Source organism: Aphelocoma coerulescens, chromosome 1A, assembly GCF_041296385.1.
Source record: "Aphelocoma coerulescens isolate FSJ_1873_10779 chromosome 1A, UR_Acoe_1.0, whole genome shotgun sequence".
Classification (NCBI taxonomy): Eukaryota; Metazoa; Chordata; class Aves; order Passeriformes; family Corvidae; genus Aphelocoma; species Aphelocoma coerulescens.
This window is the reverse complement of record NC_091014.1, coordinates 64390365-64402589: the sequence shown is the minus strand read 5'-3', so window position 1 is coordinate 64402589 and position 12225 is coordinate 64390365. Positions and strand designations below refer to the sequence as shown.

The 12225-nt window shown below is 37.7% G+C and overlaps 1 protein-coding gene across 1 annotated transcript in view; it reads right to left on the bottom strand.

The window, feature by feature from the left end:
- Positions 1 to 131: 131 nt before the first annotated feature.
- ARFGAP3 (ARF GTPase activating protein 3) overlaps positions 132 to 12225 on the bottom strand; it is a 27164-nt gene continuing 15070 nt past the window's right edge. The window contains exons 10-16 of the mRNA XM_069003261.1: positions 10043 to 10168; positions 9485 to 9607; positions 6834 to 6971; positions 6032 to 6155; positions 5015 to 5105; positions 1736 to 1857; positions 132 to 1078 (exon numbers count right to left, since the gene is read on the bottom strand). Coding sequence (XP_068859362.1) covers positions 1061 to 1078; positions 1736 to 1857; positions 5015 to 5105; positions 6032 to 6155; positions 6834 to 6971; positions 9485 to 9607; positions 10043 to 10168 — 742 coding nt within the window. The 3' untranslated portion in view covers positions 132 to 1060. The remainder of the gene's footprint in view (positions 1079 to 1735; positions 1858 to 5014; positions 5106 to 6031; positions 6156 to 6833; positions 6972 to 9484; positions 9608 to 10042; positions 10169 to 12225) is intronic.

The window sequence follows — 12225 nt, the reverse complement described above, 5'->3', positions numbered from 1 at the left end:
CACTACAGCAATTTATTAAGAAAACAAGTTTCACTACCTGAAACTAAAGGCTAATTTTACCAGACCACTGTATAGACAAAATACAGATGACAGTATTTAGAAAGCTGGATACTGGTGACCACACATAGAAATTGAATTTAAAACTGAGTTCATATCAATTGTTTTTATTAGATATCAGCAGTTTACAAATCTGAATTAAGAAAATTACAGAACAGAATTAACTTGAATTCACTGTTGGTTGTAAGGATTTTTCTTTAAGGTCATAATAATTTTTATGCAGGATGTCATCAGCAATAAATTCTAGACTGTCTAAAACACAGCCCCACTATTTCCTTATTCAATAATTGATAATTTATTAAAAATCTAAGATTGTGCTGAACATTTTAACAAGTACTTAATTAACTACTCTATTAGGCCCTTAGTGTATTTCAAGGTTTTTTTTTCAAATTTGTACACAATACAGAATTTTTAAAAGCACTTAAGGATTCTATATTGCAATTTTTTTGTAACTTTCAAAACTTGGAATAGACAGACTGTTCCCACAACAAGGTGAAATCCACTGTTCAGTATTACCACATTTTCACTTCTCCACACTTCACATCTAAGCACAGAACCTTCTAGCTGGAATATTGTTTCAAACCACTAATTCCCCACCATTTTAATGCACATCCATTTATGACTTCAAGAGCTTTTACTTCCTGGCAAGCACAGGTTTAATTAAGTGTATATTTTGCTACAGTCTACTAAACACCACCTCCTTCTTTCTCTTTCCTGCCTCACAGACAGAACCAGTAATAAAATAAAGCTCCAAATTTATCTAACAATAAGGTTGTTAAGAAATAAAGACTGGAAAGGAGGAAAAAAGAAAAAGTATATGCCATGTAACAAGCTGCTGCAAGATTTCTGCTCTGTCAAGATGAAACAGCACTCAGAAGAGGCTGAGTCAGAAACCTGCACTAAGAAAGAGGTGAAAACATCATCAGTCTTAAGGCAACCTTCATTTGAATCAGCAGAGTGACCACTTGTGTGCCTGAAGAGGAATCTCCTTCTTTAGCTTCAGTTAGGAACCGTATCGATCCTAGAAAAGTAAAAACAAGTAACAAACCAGACATGAGTGGGTTTTCCATAAAAAGAAATCAGTTTTACTTCCATTTGTGCAATTAAATAGCAGCTGAATTCTTTAAGGCTTTCAGAAAATTGACCAGTGCTTCCAAGAACTGGAGTTTAGGGTTGAATTCCAGGATAATCAGCCTGACTTTCAAACATCTGAGAGCTCCCAATGACCTCATACAGAATTGCCAAGTGACTGGAGCATGAAACATGCTGGACACTGAGGCCAGGATGTCTTTTTTTGTGCAAAACATGGGTCAAAGGTCAATTAAAGAACCAATACAAGAGCTGGGCTGGAAGATCACTGCAGGACCAACCAAACTATTCCATTCAGGGTTAGGAACTGTGATGAGTTTAAAAACAGAGTAAAAACAAGTAACTTTCATGATGGGATTTTTTGTTTTAATTTTAAGAAAAAAAATATATCCTAATGAAGGTGAGCTAGCAGATACAGATTTATATTTTAAATTATAAAGATTTACAGTCTACTTTGAGAGGTCTACAGAGCTCAAAACCAAATTCATTCTTTTCTCCCTAAAGATAAATCAGTGGCAGGATCCATGGTAGTAAATCACTACAGAAAGACTTCAACTGATGGTTAGTAGACTGTGACATTTTTACTCACCTGTATAGATGTCATGACCCCATTAGCAAGGACAGAAAGTTTTCCAGCCACGGATTTCACTCCTTGTTTAAACTGAGCTATATCAGGAGCTGAAGGCAAGACATTGGTAATGTTGTAGCTTCCTGAAAGGAGAACACACACACGGAGAAAACACTATTTTATATTAAAAGCCTTATATTATTTATATTTATAGAAAAGCTTTTTTTAATAAAAATATTATTTCTATTTATAGAAAACCTTTTTTTTCTCCCTGAAGTACAATGTATGGCTAGGAGCACTAGACAGAGATCTCAATGTCTTAAATGCCTCTTCCTCTGGATTGTTTTCAGGTTTTCATTAATTCCACCCAAGAGTGTCATCCTCTACACTCTGTATTCCCAGCTAAGCAATTCATGTTTGGATAGTAAATGATTTATTCTGTACTTCCACTCTGTGACAATGTTTTGTATCCTCAACAGCTGTTTTCCCCTTGCAATTTAAAGGTGAACGCATTTCAGAGGTGGCTCAAGTGATGAACCCAATTTGTGTGCATGCATAGGGGTGATTTTCATGCTGTATAAACACACATATTTTGCCTTACTACATCTGAGGCTTGGAAAATTTCACAGAAATTACAGTAAATGCAAATAAATTAGGTTTTAAAACTCCAGACTAATGCTGACAATCCAGCCTTCCTTAAAGTCAATATATTTTGGACAGAGTTAGCACTGCTGTTATTATGGAAAGTGCAGGTCTACAAGTAACAGAAATCAAAATTAATTAACTATTCTAATTGCACTCTAAACTAACTGCATGCTAAGTACTAACACGCCAACAATTACGATCACCCATTCATTGGTGAAAATAATTACTGGCATGCCTTAATATCTGATACTGTCAAAGGCACAGATCAGAGTAAACCAGAATCACAGAACCATGGTCACAGAATCAGTCACAGAATGGCCTGGGTAGGAAAGCACCTGAAAGATCATCTCATTCCAACCTCCTGCCATGGGCAGGGACACCTTCCACTATCTGAGATTGTTCCAAACCCTGTCCAACCTGGCCTTGGACACTGCCAGGGACTGGGCAGCCACAGCTTCTCTGGGCAACCTGTGCCAGGGCCTCCCCACCCTCACAGGGAACAATTTCTTCCTCATATCCAATCTAAACCCACTCTCTGTCAGTGTGAAGCCATTCCCCCTTGTCCTGTCACTCCAGGCCCTTGCCAAGAGTCTCTCTCCATCTTTCCTGTGGGCTCCCTTCAGGCACTGCAAGGCCACAATAAGGTCACCCCAAAGATCTTGGGAATGAACGGGGCTCCAGGGAGTAACCATCCCAAACCAGACCATTTTCCAAATGGAGACTCCTTTTAGTCTTTTGAACAGGGGTGGAGGAGGAAGACAGAGAAAGAGAGGGAACCTGTAGCTCCTCTGTCCTGGTAAATTAAAGGCACCTGCCTCCTGAGCAGGCCGAGACAGACGATCCTGGAGATAATTTGTTTTACCTAAGATAAGAAGCTGGTTTGAGCACAGATGCCTTCTTACACTCAGAGAAATTCCCACTCCAATCCTTCAACCCAGCATGGGTTTATAGGTATTATAGATCCTCTTTACAGATTATCTTCAAGATTCCTCTCAGACAGCCCTATTTCTGAGCTGTAATTTGGACTTCCTTACAATCTGTTCCACTCATCAAATGCTTCAGGTGTTTTTGTTACTAAAATCAGAGTCACAGAAATAAAATCTGAAGACATAAATAACCTGAGAAGCTCTAACCACTTCTCAGCCACAAGAATTCTCTCATCACTTGCTGGTTACGTTTGGTTGGTCTGAAAAAGTTCTTGTAAACGAGGCAGGAAAGCAACTCCTTTTCTTGTGGTTTCCTTCCATATCAGCACCTCCAATTCAGCCACTTGACTTTCTTAAGCATCAGGTTTGAAATAATGCAAAAAAGGCTTTTTCTTTCAGGCCCCCCTTTGGTTAAAAATCTCCTACAGCGTTCTGTACAAAAGCAAGCAGCCCCAAACTATTCTACCCTGACATCTCATCAGTGCTCATAAAAGCAACCTTAGATGCAAAGGATGTTTTATCCTGGCAAGGACCGCAGAACTACAGCAGTGTTTTTGTTGACAGTGTCCTGATTACCTTTATTTTATGGAACTAATGATAGTCTGGGCATTAATTCAACACCAGACACACTGTCAGTGCAGTAACATTTCTCCAAGGGCCACTGTCAGGTGACAGTTTCTGGGCTGAGGGGTGTAACAGACAGGCAGGAAAGGAAGTTTCTGTACATTTGATATAGTGTGAATTTATGACACCATGTTGCAAATGCTCTTTCAAGTGGCTACAGCAACTTACTGTGATTTCTGCTTGATAGCTTCTTCCCTCTTTAACTTTTCTTTTCACATTTCAAATTACTAAACCCTTTTTTTACATAAGGAACTAGTAACAGGAGTTATTTCTCTGCTAGTCAGTGTATTCAAACTTGCTTTCAGGGGATCAAACTAAACACTTGTTTTGGGGTTTTCCCTCCTATATGAATAATTATTCACATATTTCAAGTTCTTCAGTAACTCTTATTTTTCCAATTTCTTCCTAAGTTAAGGAATGAAACTCAACTGATTAAGCCTATAAAATGTTCCAGTATTTCCCACCTTTTCTATTGCACATTACTGCACAATCCAAGAAGAGTTGGAAAGAAAACAAGGGGCTTCTTTTCAGTCAATCTAATCTTTCTCCCCTTCTGATTGGATGCACTACACTCTCCAATGTGAGGTGTTCAAACACATCTTTGAAACAGACAAACCAAGTGAAGATTTTCCTTAATAATTTTGCAAGGCCAGAGGTAGAAGCTAATATCCCACTGAATGGATATGCCGTGCAACAGATTACATGGGAATTTCAAGTCCACTAATATTTTATTAATGATTTTTCCTAGATCCACTATTATTATGACAGCTAATGAGCTACTTATGGTAACTTATCAAAAAAACCACCTGAGAGTCCGTTTAGGTGTTACCTCATTGGAATATATTACAGTTTTCCTTTGATAAAAGTTATTTACAAAACAGTCGTGTTATTTGCAACACACTCCCCCAGTATAAAATACTGAACTTACACAACCAAAAACCACAAAACCTGAAATTTAAGGGGTTAGTTTTGAAACAATGACTACACCTGCCATGCCTGTTTGAGCTATTAGCATTTTGCCTGCAGGACACAGTGATAATTGTGATTAGAAGCAGAGTCAGGGCCTGCATTCCCCACATGCTCCAGTTCTCACTCTGATCTGTACCTGTTGGTTGTTTTCTCTGGTCTTCAAACAGGTCAGCTGAACTTATGGATGTGCTTCCAGAAAGCCTTTCTAGCCGAGCCCTTGCTTCATACTGGAAAAGAATTGAGAATAAAAAGGAGTTCAGCAGTTTGCTGCCACCTTTTGAGGTCATGTCAGATAATCTGAGAGACTACAGACATTTACAACTGAAGTGGACCACACTGAAAGCTGTGCCCATTTCACTTTTCACTTCATTTACACTGAGTTTGTCACCATCTCATTTCTGAGTTACCCAAGAGTGACTTTTATCATTGCAACACCAAGGGTCCCACTCACTGTTAGTTACCCTAAAATTGCTGAAAAGCTATGCAACCATTAAAAATGATAATTAAAAAATGTGAAATGGAGGGGAAAGCACTGCAGTTAACATCCTGCTGACCCTTCCAACCCCATGACACTTTTAAGTCAACTTTTTCCAAGTTCCCTGCAAACAGTAATTATATTTTTTACATTAGTATTTACACTGTTAATTTTTCATTAAAAATCTGCATCTCACCTCCAAAATGCAGCACAGTATTAATCTGTTTTTATTCTGGGCTGATTCAACTCCATGCAATTCACTGAACAATTTATTTACTTGGTTAGCTTTACAACATTATTGATGTTTTTATGTAACAAATACAGAGCAGGAAGATGTTTCAGCAGTGGTTTGTTGGCATCAGTTTGGGTATTTAGAACAAATTAAGCCTGATTCTATCAAAATTCAGGAGTGCTGAATCACAGTCTACCACTTCTATCAGAAAAGAATGATCGAGGTATGGTCCTATGTGCAACTGCAATTCCCTAAAACTAAATTCTAAATCATCAGGAATTTGTACAGTTCTATCAAACAAATTATCAAGGGGGCATAATTCTATAAACTCACTAATTCTACCAAATTTTACTATTCATTCCTTCTCTCTGATTCACAAGAACACCACTTTTATAGTCAAAGACTATTTTAACATTCAAAAATACTCATCACTGCTTCCTACTTACATCAGCCTGATCTTGCCTTCCAAAGTACATGTCTGATGAAATGGCTTTGACATTGCCAAATTTTTTCTGTGCTTCATCTGTGTTTGCAGAAGGTTCATATTCGGGCTTACGCCGAGATGCAGGCCTGGAAGGAAAATAAACTGCATCAGGGAGAGAAACTTCATTCACATCATGGCAGAAGGAAAGGAATCAAACAAGAAGCACCAAAGTGCTCAAACTGTATTTTACAGGTTAATGAAAAGTATGGTTTAAAGTAAAAAGAACAGAGGCAGAAAATACCAACCAAGCACATAACCCCCCCATTCTTGTATTTTCTACTTGGTTACAAAGATAAAAATACTGTTGTCATAGAGGAAAGATGTTTTTTATCATCACAATCCCAGCTGCTGTTTGTGCCTCCAGTACCTGCATCCTCAGAGCTGAACACGCCAGATTTTCATTCATTTGTTAACAAGGTTTCCTTTGATTCATCACACAATAAACAAAGCAGGTACGTGCTCAGAACAGGGCAAATATTTGAGTTTCTCCCCACGCTTTGTCTACTTCCTCTGTTGCTGGAAGTGTTTGGGAATTACCTCCAGTACATGGACTGAACAGCTCTGAGCACAACAGTGCTTAAAATGTAAGAAGTTCAGCTTATGAAAGAAATTCAGTCAGGAGTTCCCTTGACTGCTGATGGAAGTTCTGGCCAAATTCTCCTTCCATAGACTGGAAAAAAATCCAACTACTACGGCCAGGACTCAAATCACATTAACAGACTTGGACTTTCTGGACAAAAATCAGTTTGGTTTTCTTGGTGTACCTGTCTGAAAATCCTGTGCTTTTTGAAGTTAACAATATATCAGTGTCTCTACTATTATTTTCTTTCTTCCAAAAAGCATCTGAATTGTCATCCCATTTAGAGAAAGTGCTGCTCCTCAAATCTGAAGACTCATAGTACCTAGAACAAAAGAAGAAAGAAAAACCAATTGAAAAATCAGAGCTTTGTTACTTATTGAAAAGTGGGAATATATTTGCTTGTTGTTAGATAATGACTGCTATAATAAGTGCTCACTAGCAAGTGTGTTTTCACCAAAATGACAGTTGTCAGTGAATAATCTGGATTTCACAATATTGCTTTAGCAGCTTTGTACAGTTGAATCCAAAGGCTCAGAACAGGAAAGAAAGCCTTTGTTTCTGGTTCTCCATATTTTTAAAAATCAAAATATTAATAACTCGTGTGTTTTGCAGCACATTTTATTAAAATTAAATGCTAAAAACATATTTCTTGAAAGTGAGTCTTAATTTGATAAGACAATCCTCTCTTGCACATCAAAACTGCAGGGAAAACACAAAACAAAGAAAAGGAAAAAAAAAATGAAGCATGTTTGTCAGTTCTGGTAGGTTATTTGATCTTCTCCCCTTTTGATTACCTACACATATCTCAGCATATGTGGGAAGTATTTGAAAAAGAATAAACCACCAAAAACTATTAAAATGCCAAAGATTAAGATTTCCCTTTGTGCTTGAAGAAATTTACCTGAAGTTTGGCTATGACCAGGATGGGGAGAAAGATGATCAAAACCATGAGGGGATAGAAGAAAGGAATCACTCAGTAGAACTAGATAGAATATTAAAGTCTGCACCTGCATTTTGTGAAAAATACTTTTTAAAAAGAAAGTTCTCCATGTTTGTGCTAGGAATGGTCAGGCCACTGGTTTTTGCAGTTTGTGAGAAACATGACACCTGCAGGAGCAAAGTCTGAGCACCGAAAATATGAGGGACAGATCTGGAATGAACTTGGCAAAAAGCAGGAGTCTCTCTCTTGACAGACAAAAAGAAACCACAGCAATTTTATAAATTCCATAATAACAATCAATCAAGGTGTTTTTAAGGATTTGAAGCTTTCCAGTCTCACAATGGCCCCCAAAACCATGGCATTGGGCAGTGGCTGCATGAGCTGATTTGAGTAGAAGTGTTTGTTTTCTCTAACCTTCCCTCTCAGATTTTTGTCGCTTTGCAAAATACTTCTTCAGTATTTGGGGTGGGGAGAGAAAGACAAACTGCATTTAACAGAAAGTAACATTTTACATTGTGACGCTAATAAAGATTTTGTTAACTGTAGTAAAAGCAAAAATCAAAATTCAGGATTTTCAGAGGCTTCAATTATATGTCTAAACTTTGAGACCTTTAGCTTGCTTAATTCACTTATCAGCACCCTAATATCCAGTATGATTATTTTGCTTTTGGGCATATACTAAGACGATGCTAAAGCTACTCCGCCTCTATTTCAAAGCCACAGCTTGAAATAAAGGATAATAATACCTTTAACAAGTCCAAATCTGACTGTTCTTTCTTTAAAGAGAATGAACTTCTGTACCAACTCCAATTAGATCCTCTCAGCTCTAACCAGAACAAGAAGAGCAAGGAACAGCCAGGTTACAATTATCCTCTATTCACTGAACCACCACACATTAAAAAGCCTCCTCCATAATTCATCCTTTGCCTGCTGGTAGCTGATGAATAATTTGAGAGCAGGAACTGTGCTGTTCAGGGAGCAAACAAGGCAAGCACTGAAATGCTACGTTTTATTACAAGACTGCTGCCACTTTCCTTGGGCCCACATTTGTATTTCTGCTGCAGTGATTGCACTACAAAGTAGTGACACAAAAGCCTTTGTGCCTTTATTTGCCTGTCTACAAGCAATTAGGTACAATTTCTCATGTTTCTGTGGCACACATCCAATAAAGGCAGTTTATGAAAGCAACACCTGTTTATAGCCTCAGTCCAGAAACAGCTGGTTCATTGCAATTAGTACCTGTAAGATTGAATTATTTTTCTTCTCTAAGAGCAATATTTTATAATTTGCATTGCATTCATTCTCTGATAAAAATTTTTCCAATTAGTTTTTGCTTACGTTTTATGTTCAGATACATAAAAGCATCTGAAATAGGACTGCAGACACCTACACTACACACCCAACACACACCACCTCGAAAAGACTGAAGTTTTTGCATTTGGCATGCAGACAATGATGCAACTGTAGTATCTCTAATATCAGACTTCAATGCTTGTTTAATTTGAAGACAGTAGCACAAGAAAGAAAAAAAAAAAGGAATGAACACAAGCCACTGTGACAAAATATTCACTGGATTTGGAATACAGCAAATTAAAGTTTATATGGCAACTGTCTGTGCAAGCAGAGACTAGACTGTGGACAAGATAAAATCTACAAACATGTAGTTCAGACCACCTTCCCAACAAAGCTACCTCCCCTCCTTCACAAATCCATCTGTCACTGAGGCAAAGCCAACTTTTCCACAATATTTCTGGTTCAGATGTCCCCTGAAAACATGCTGGGCATGTACACAGGTTCAAACTGCCTTCACTGCAGCTTTCAAAAACACTGTGCATATTATTATGGAACCTGCACGTGCTTCTAGGTCCATCCAAAATCACAAGTTTACAGAATACCTTGAGCTAGAAGAGAAATAAGAGTCCTCCACATCATCCATGTACTTCTTCTTCGGCTTCGCAATTGCGGGTGTTTCCTGCTCTATTGTTTGCATATCTGAGGTGACTGAGTGAGAAATACCACTGGGGACAGGAAGAAAACAAGCATGTAAAGAGATGACAAAGCTCACACCCTAAAAGGAAAAAAGGAATGAAAGCCCAAATCTAGTTTCTGAAGCTTGCTGAGAAGGCCCAAGCTATATATACATTTAAGGAAGGAGGAATTAAACAAAATAAAGGAAAGCCTTGGAAAACTCTTGTTCTACCACACAGGGGCAGGACTTCTGAACACAAAGCCCATTCTGACAGCTGGAAAACACAATTTAGGTTGATCTCTGTCTGGCAGGTTAGAACTTAAATCTATCAGAAGCTTCCCTTGACAAAGAGAAGGTTTTTTGCTGATATTGCTCAAGTTTCCATAACATGCTTTAGTCCATTTCTTCACTTCCTGAGTAAAATGAGGGATAACGGCACAAAACCACAGAGCATTTCAAATACAGTTTCCAGAACTTCACATACCTCCTGCTGCTGCCCAATCCCATGCCAAGCCTCTCCAGTTCAGCTTTCTTCTTACCAGAGAGGTTTAAGGTTTCTTGTCTTGCTTTAATATCAAGATCTCTGTAGGCCAACCTTAAAGATGAAACACTGGAACAAAACACAGTTACCAGAGAAATGTCCAATGCTACACTGAATGATCAGCCCAGGAAGATTAGTAGAACATTAATTATTGTAGCACTGCATTTCCTAATGTCTTCTCTTAAGGAAGATCTTGGCCCAGCTATGTCTCCATCCCTTACCTCTAAACTATCTTACTATTTTCCAGTCATACCAGTGCAGCAGAGACTGAGGTTTTTCATCGTGGTTACAGAATTGCAGAAATACTGCCTAAATTTAATTTGTCAGGTCAAAAGGGATACAATTTTTATTGATCTTAATGAGCAACGCAGCAATATTTTAATTCTTAAGTCTCAACTGGCATGAAGTACAAATGAACTATCAGAAGAAAGGCAAATGAGATTTAGGATGCTGCTGGTAGATGTGCTGCAAAGCAGAAAGGAGTAACTGGTAACATCTACCCAGCACTAAGTAGAAAGATTAGCAGCCCTTCTCAGGAAATCTATTTTATGAACATCAAAATCTTATCTGCTGTTGATTAAAACAAATGGGGATACTGATCAAGTTTTTACAAGTAATTTCAGCTATCTATTCTTGTCAGTGCACAGCAGAACGAAATTGTGTACCAATTTAAAATCACATTTAAAGTTACAAACCTCAGAACTCTTCCTCCTTCTAAATACTGAACTACAAAAGAATCACTTCCATTCCTGCCACATAACAAAGTCATATTGAATTAATTTAGGAAAGCTTATTACTCAAGCTTTTAAAATTAAAACCACCACACAAATTAGTTGGAAGCAAATACAGTTTTAGCAGAATTCACCCTTCCCTTCAGTTTGGTATCTGCTGCCACCTACAGTCAAAATTCCCAAATGATAATCTCAGGGAAATAAAGTTCTCTTTCCTCCACTGGGACTGGATCCATAAACTCAAGTGTTATGTGCATCCCTTGTGTTTCCAGGCATTTTCAGAGGGTTTTGGCTACTGCAGAAAGGTTGCAGAACTTTATTTAAAGTTAGCTTGGATCTATTTAGACTTATACATTCCTGACACAAAACCCAAGACACTGCTTGGGACTTTCTTCCAAACTAAATTATACAATCAAAAACAATACTGATAAAGAATAATAATACATGAATAATCCTTTTTTCTTTTGATTACTTAGTTGTTACTTCAGAGTCTCTCCACTGGTAGTTTTTGGCAATCACCAAGAACCATGATTTTGTGGTTAAAATATTTCAAATGGTCCCTTTGCAATTGGTATTTTTAGTTCAACCAAAACACTCATTTCTGCAAGGACAACATAAAAGTGAGCAAAAGGAATGGGGAGGAGATTATAGACCAAAGGCCTTGGTACCATGAGCAAAAAGTAATTATGTAATAATTCAGAATGTAATTATGTAATAATTCAGAAAATTTCTTAGAAGGTTATAGGAAGGATTCTCTAGCACTTGAGAGGATGTTAAGCTCTGTAACAGTAGAAGTGTACACTAGCCAACTATTTATTTGTCTAGTTTTGATGACAACTAATGAAATATTAAAAACCAAAAGCACTTAGCAGAGGAATGTGGAAGGAACCAGGAACAGTATGTGAGCTTTAGGGCTGAGTATTTATTAATTAAGGTGGACAAACAGATTCAAGGCCTCACACAGAATTATTCAAAGGGGTTTGGTGAAAATGAAGGCAGTCCCAGTATAAATCAGCTGAAAATTTCATCAGGCAATTCGAGACATACTTAAACTCCCTCTGCTCTTACCCAGTAAGTACAAGTTAATCTGAATATTCCCTATGCTCTTGGAAAGACTGATTTCAACAGTATTGAGCTCACCACATCAAAACAAACTAGGTAACTAGCATAGGGTAAAAAAAATTCAAGAGTCTTCTTAATACTTAATTTTCTACAGTAAATCATCAACTGTAGAAACATATATTTAATAGCCAAAAAAGGGCACTGGGGGAATTACTGCTTGGCTCATCTTAATCCCACCTGTTTGGGCATTTTTTTAAAGTAGGAGCTGAAGTTTTATTGGCATATGCTAATCTGTGGTAGTATTTAAAATGCTGTCAATTAGCTCACTAAATT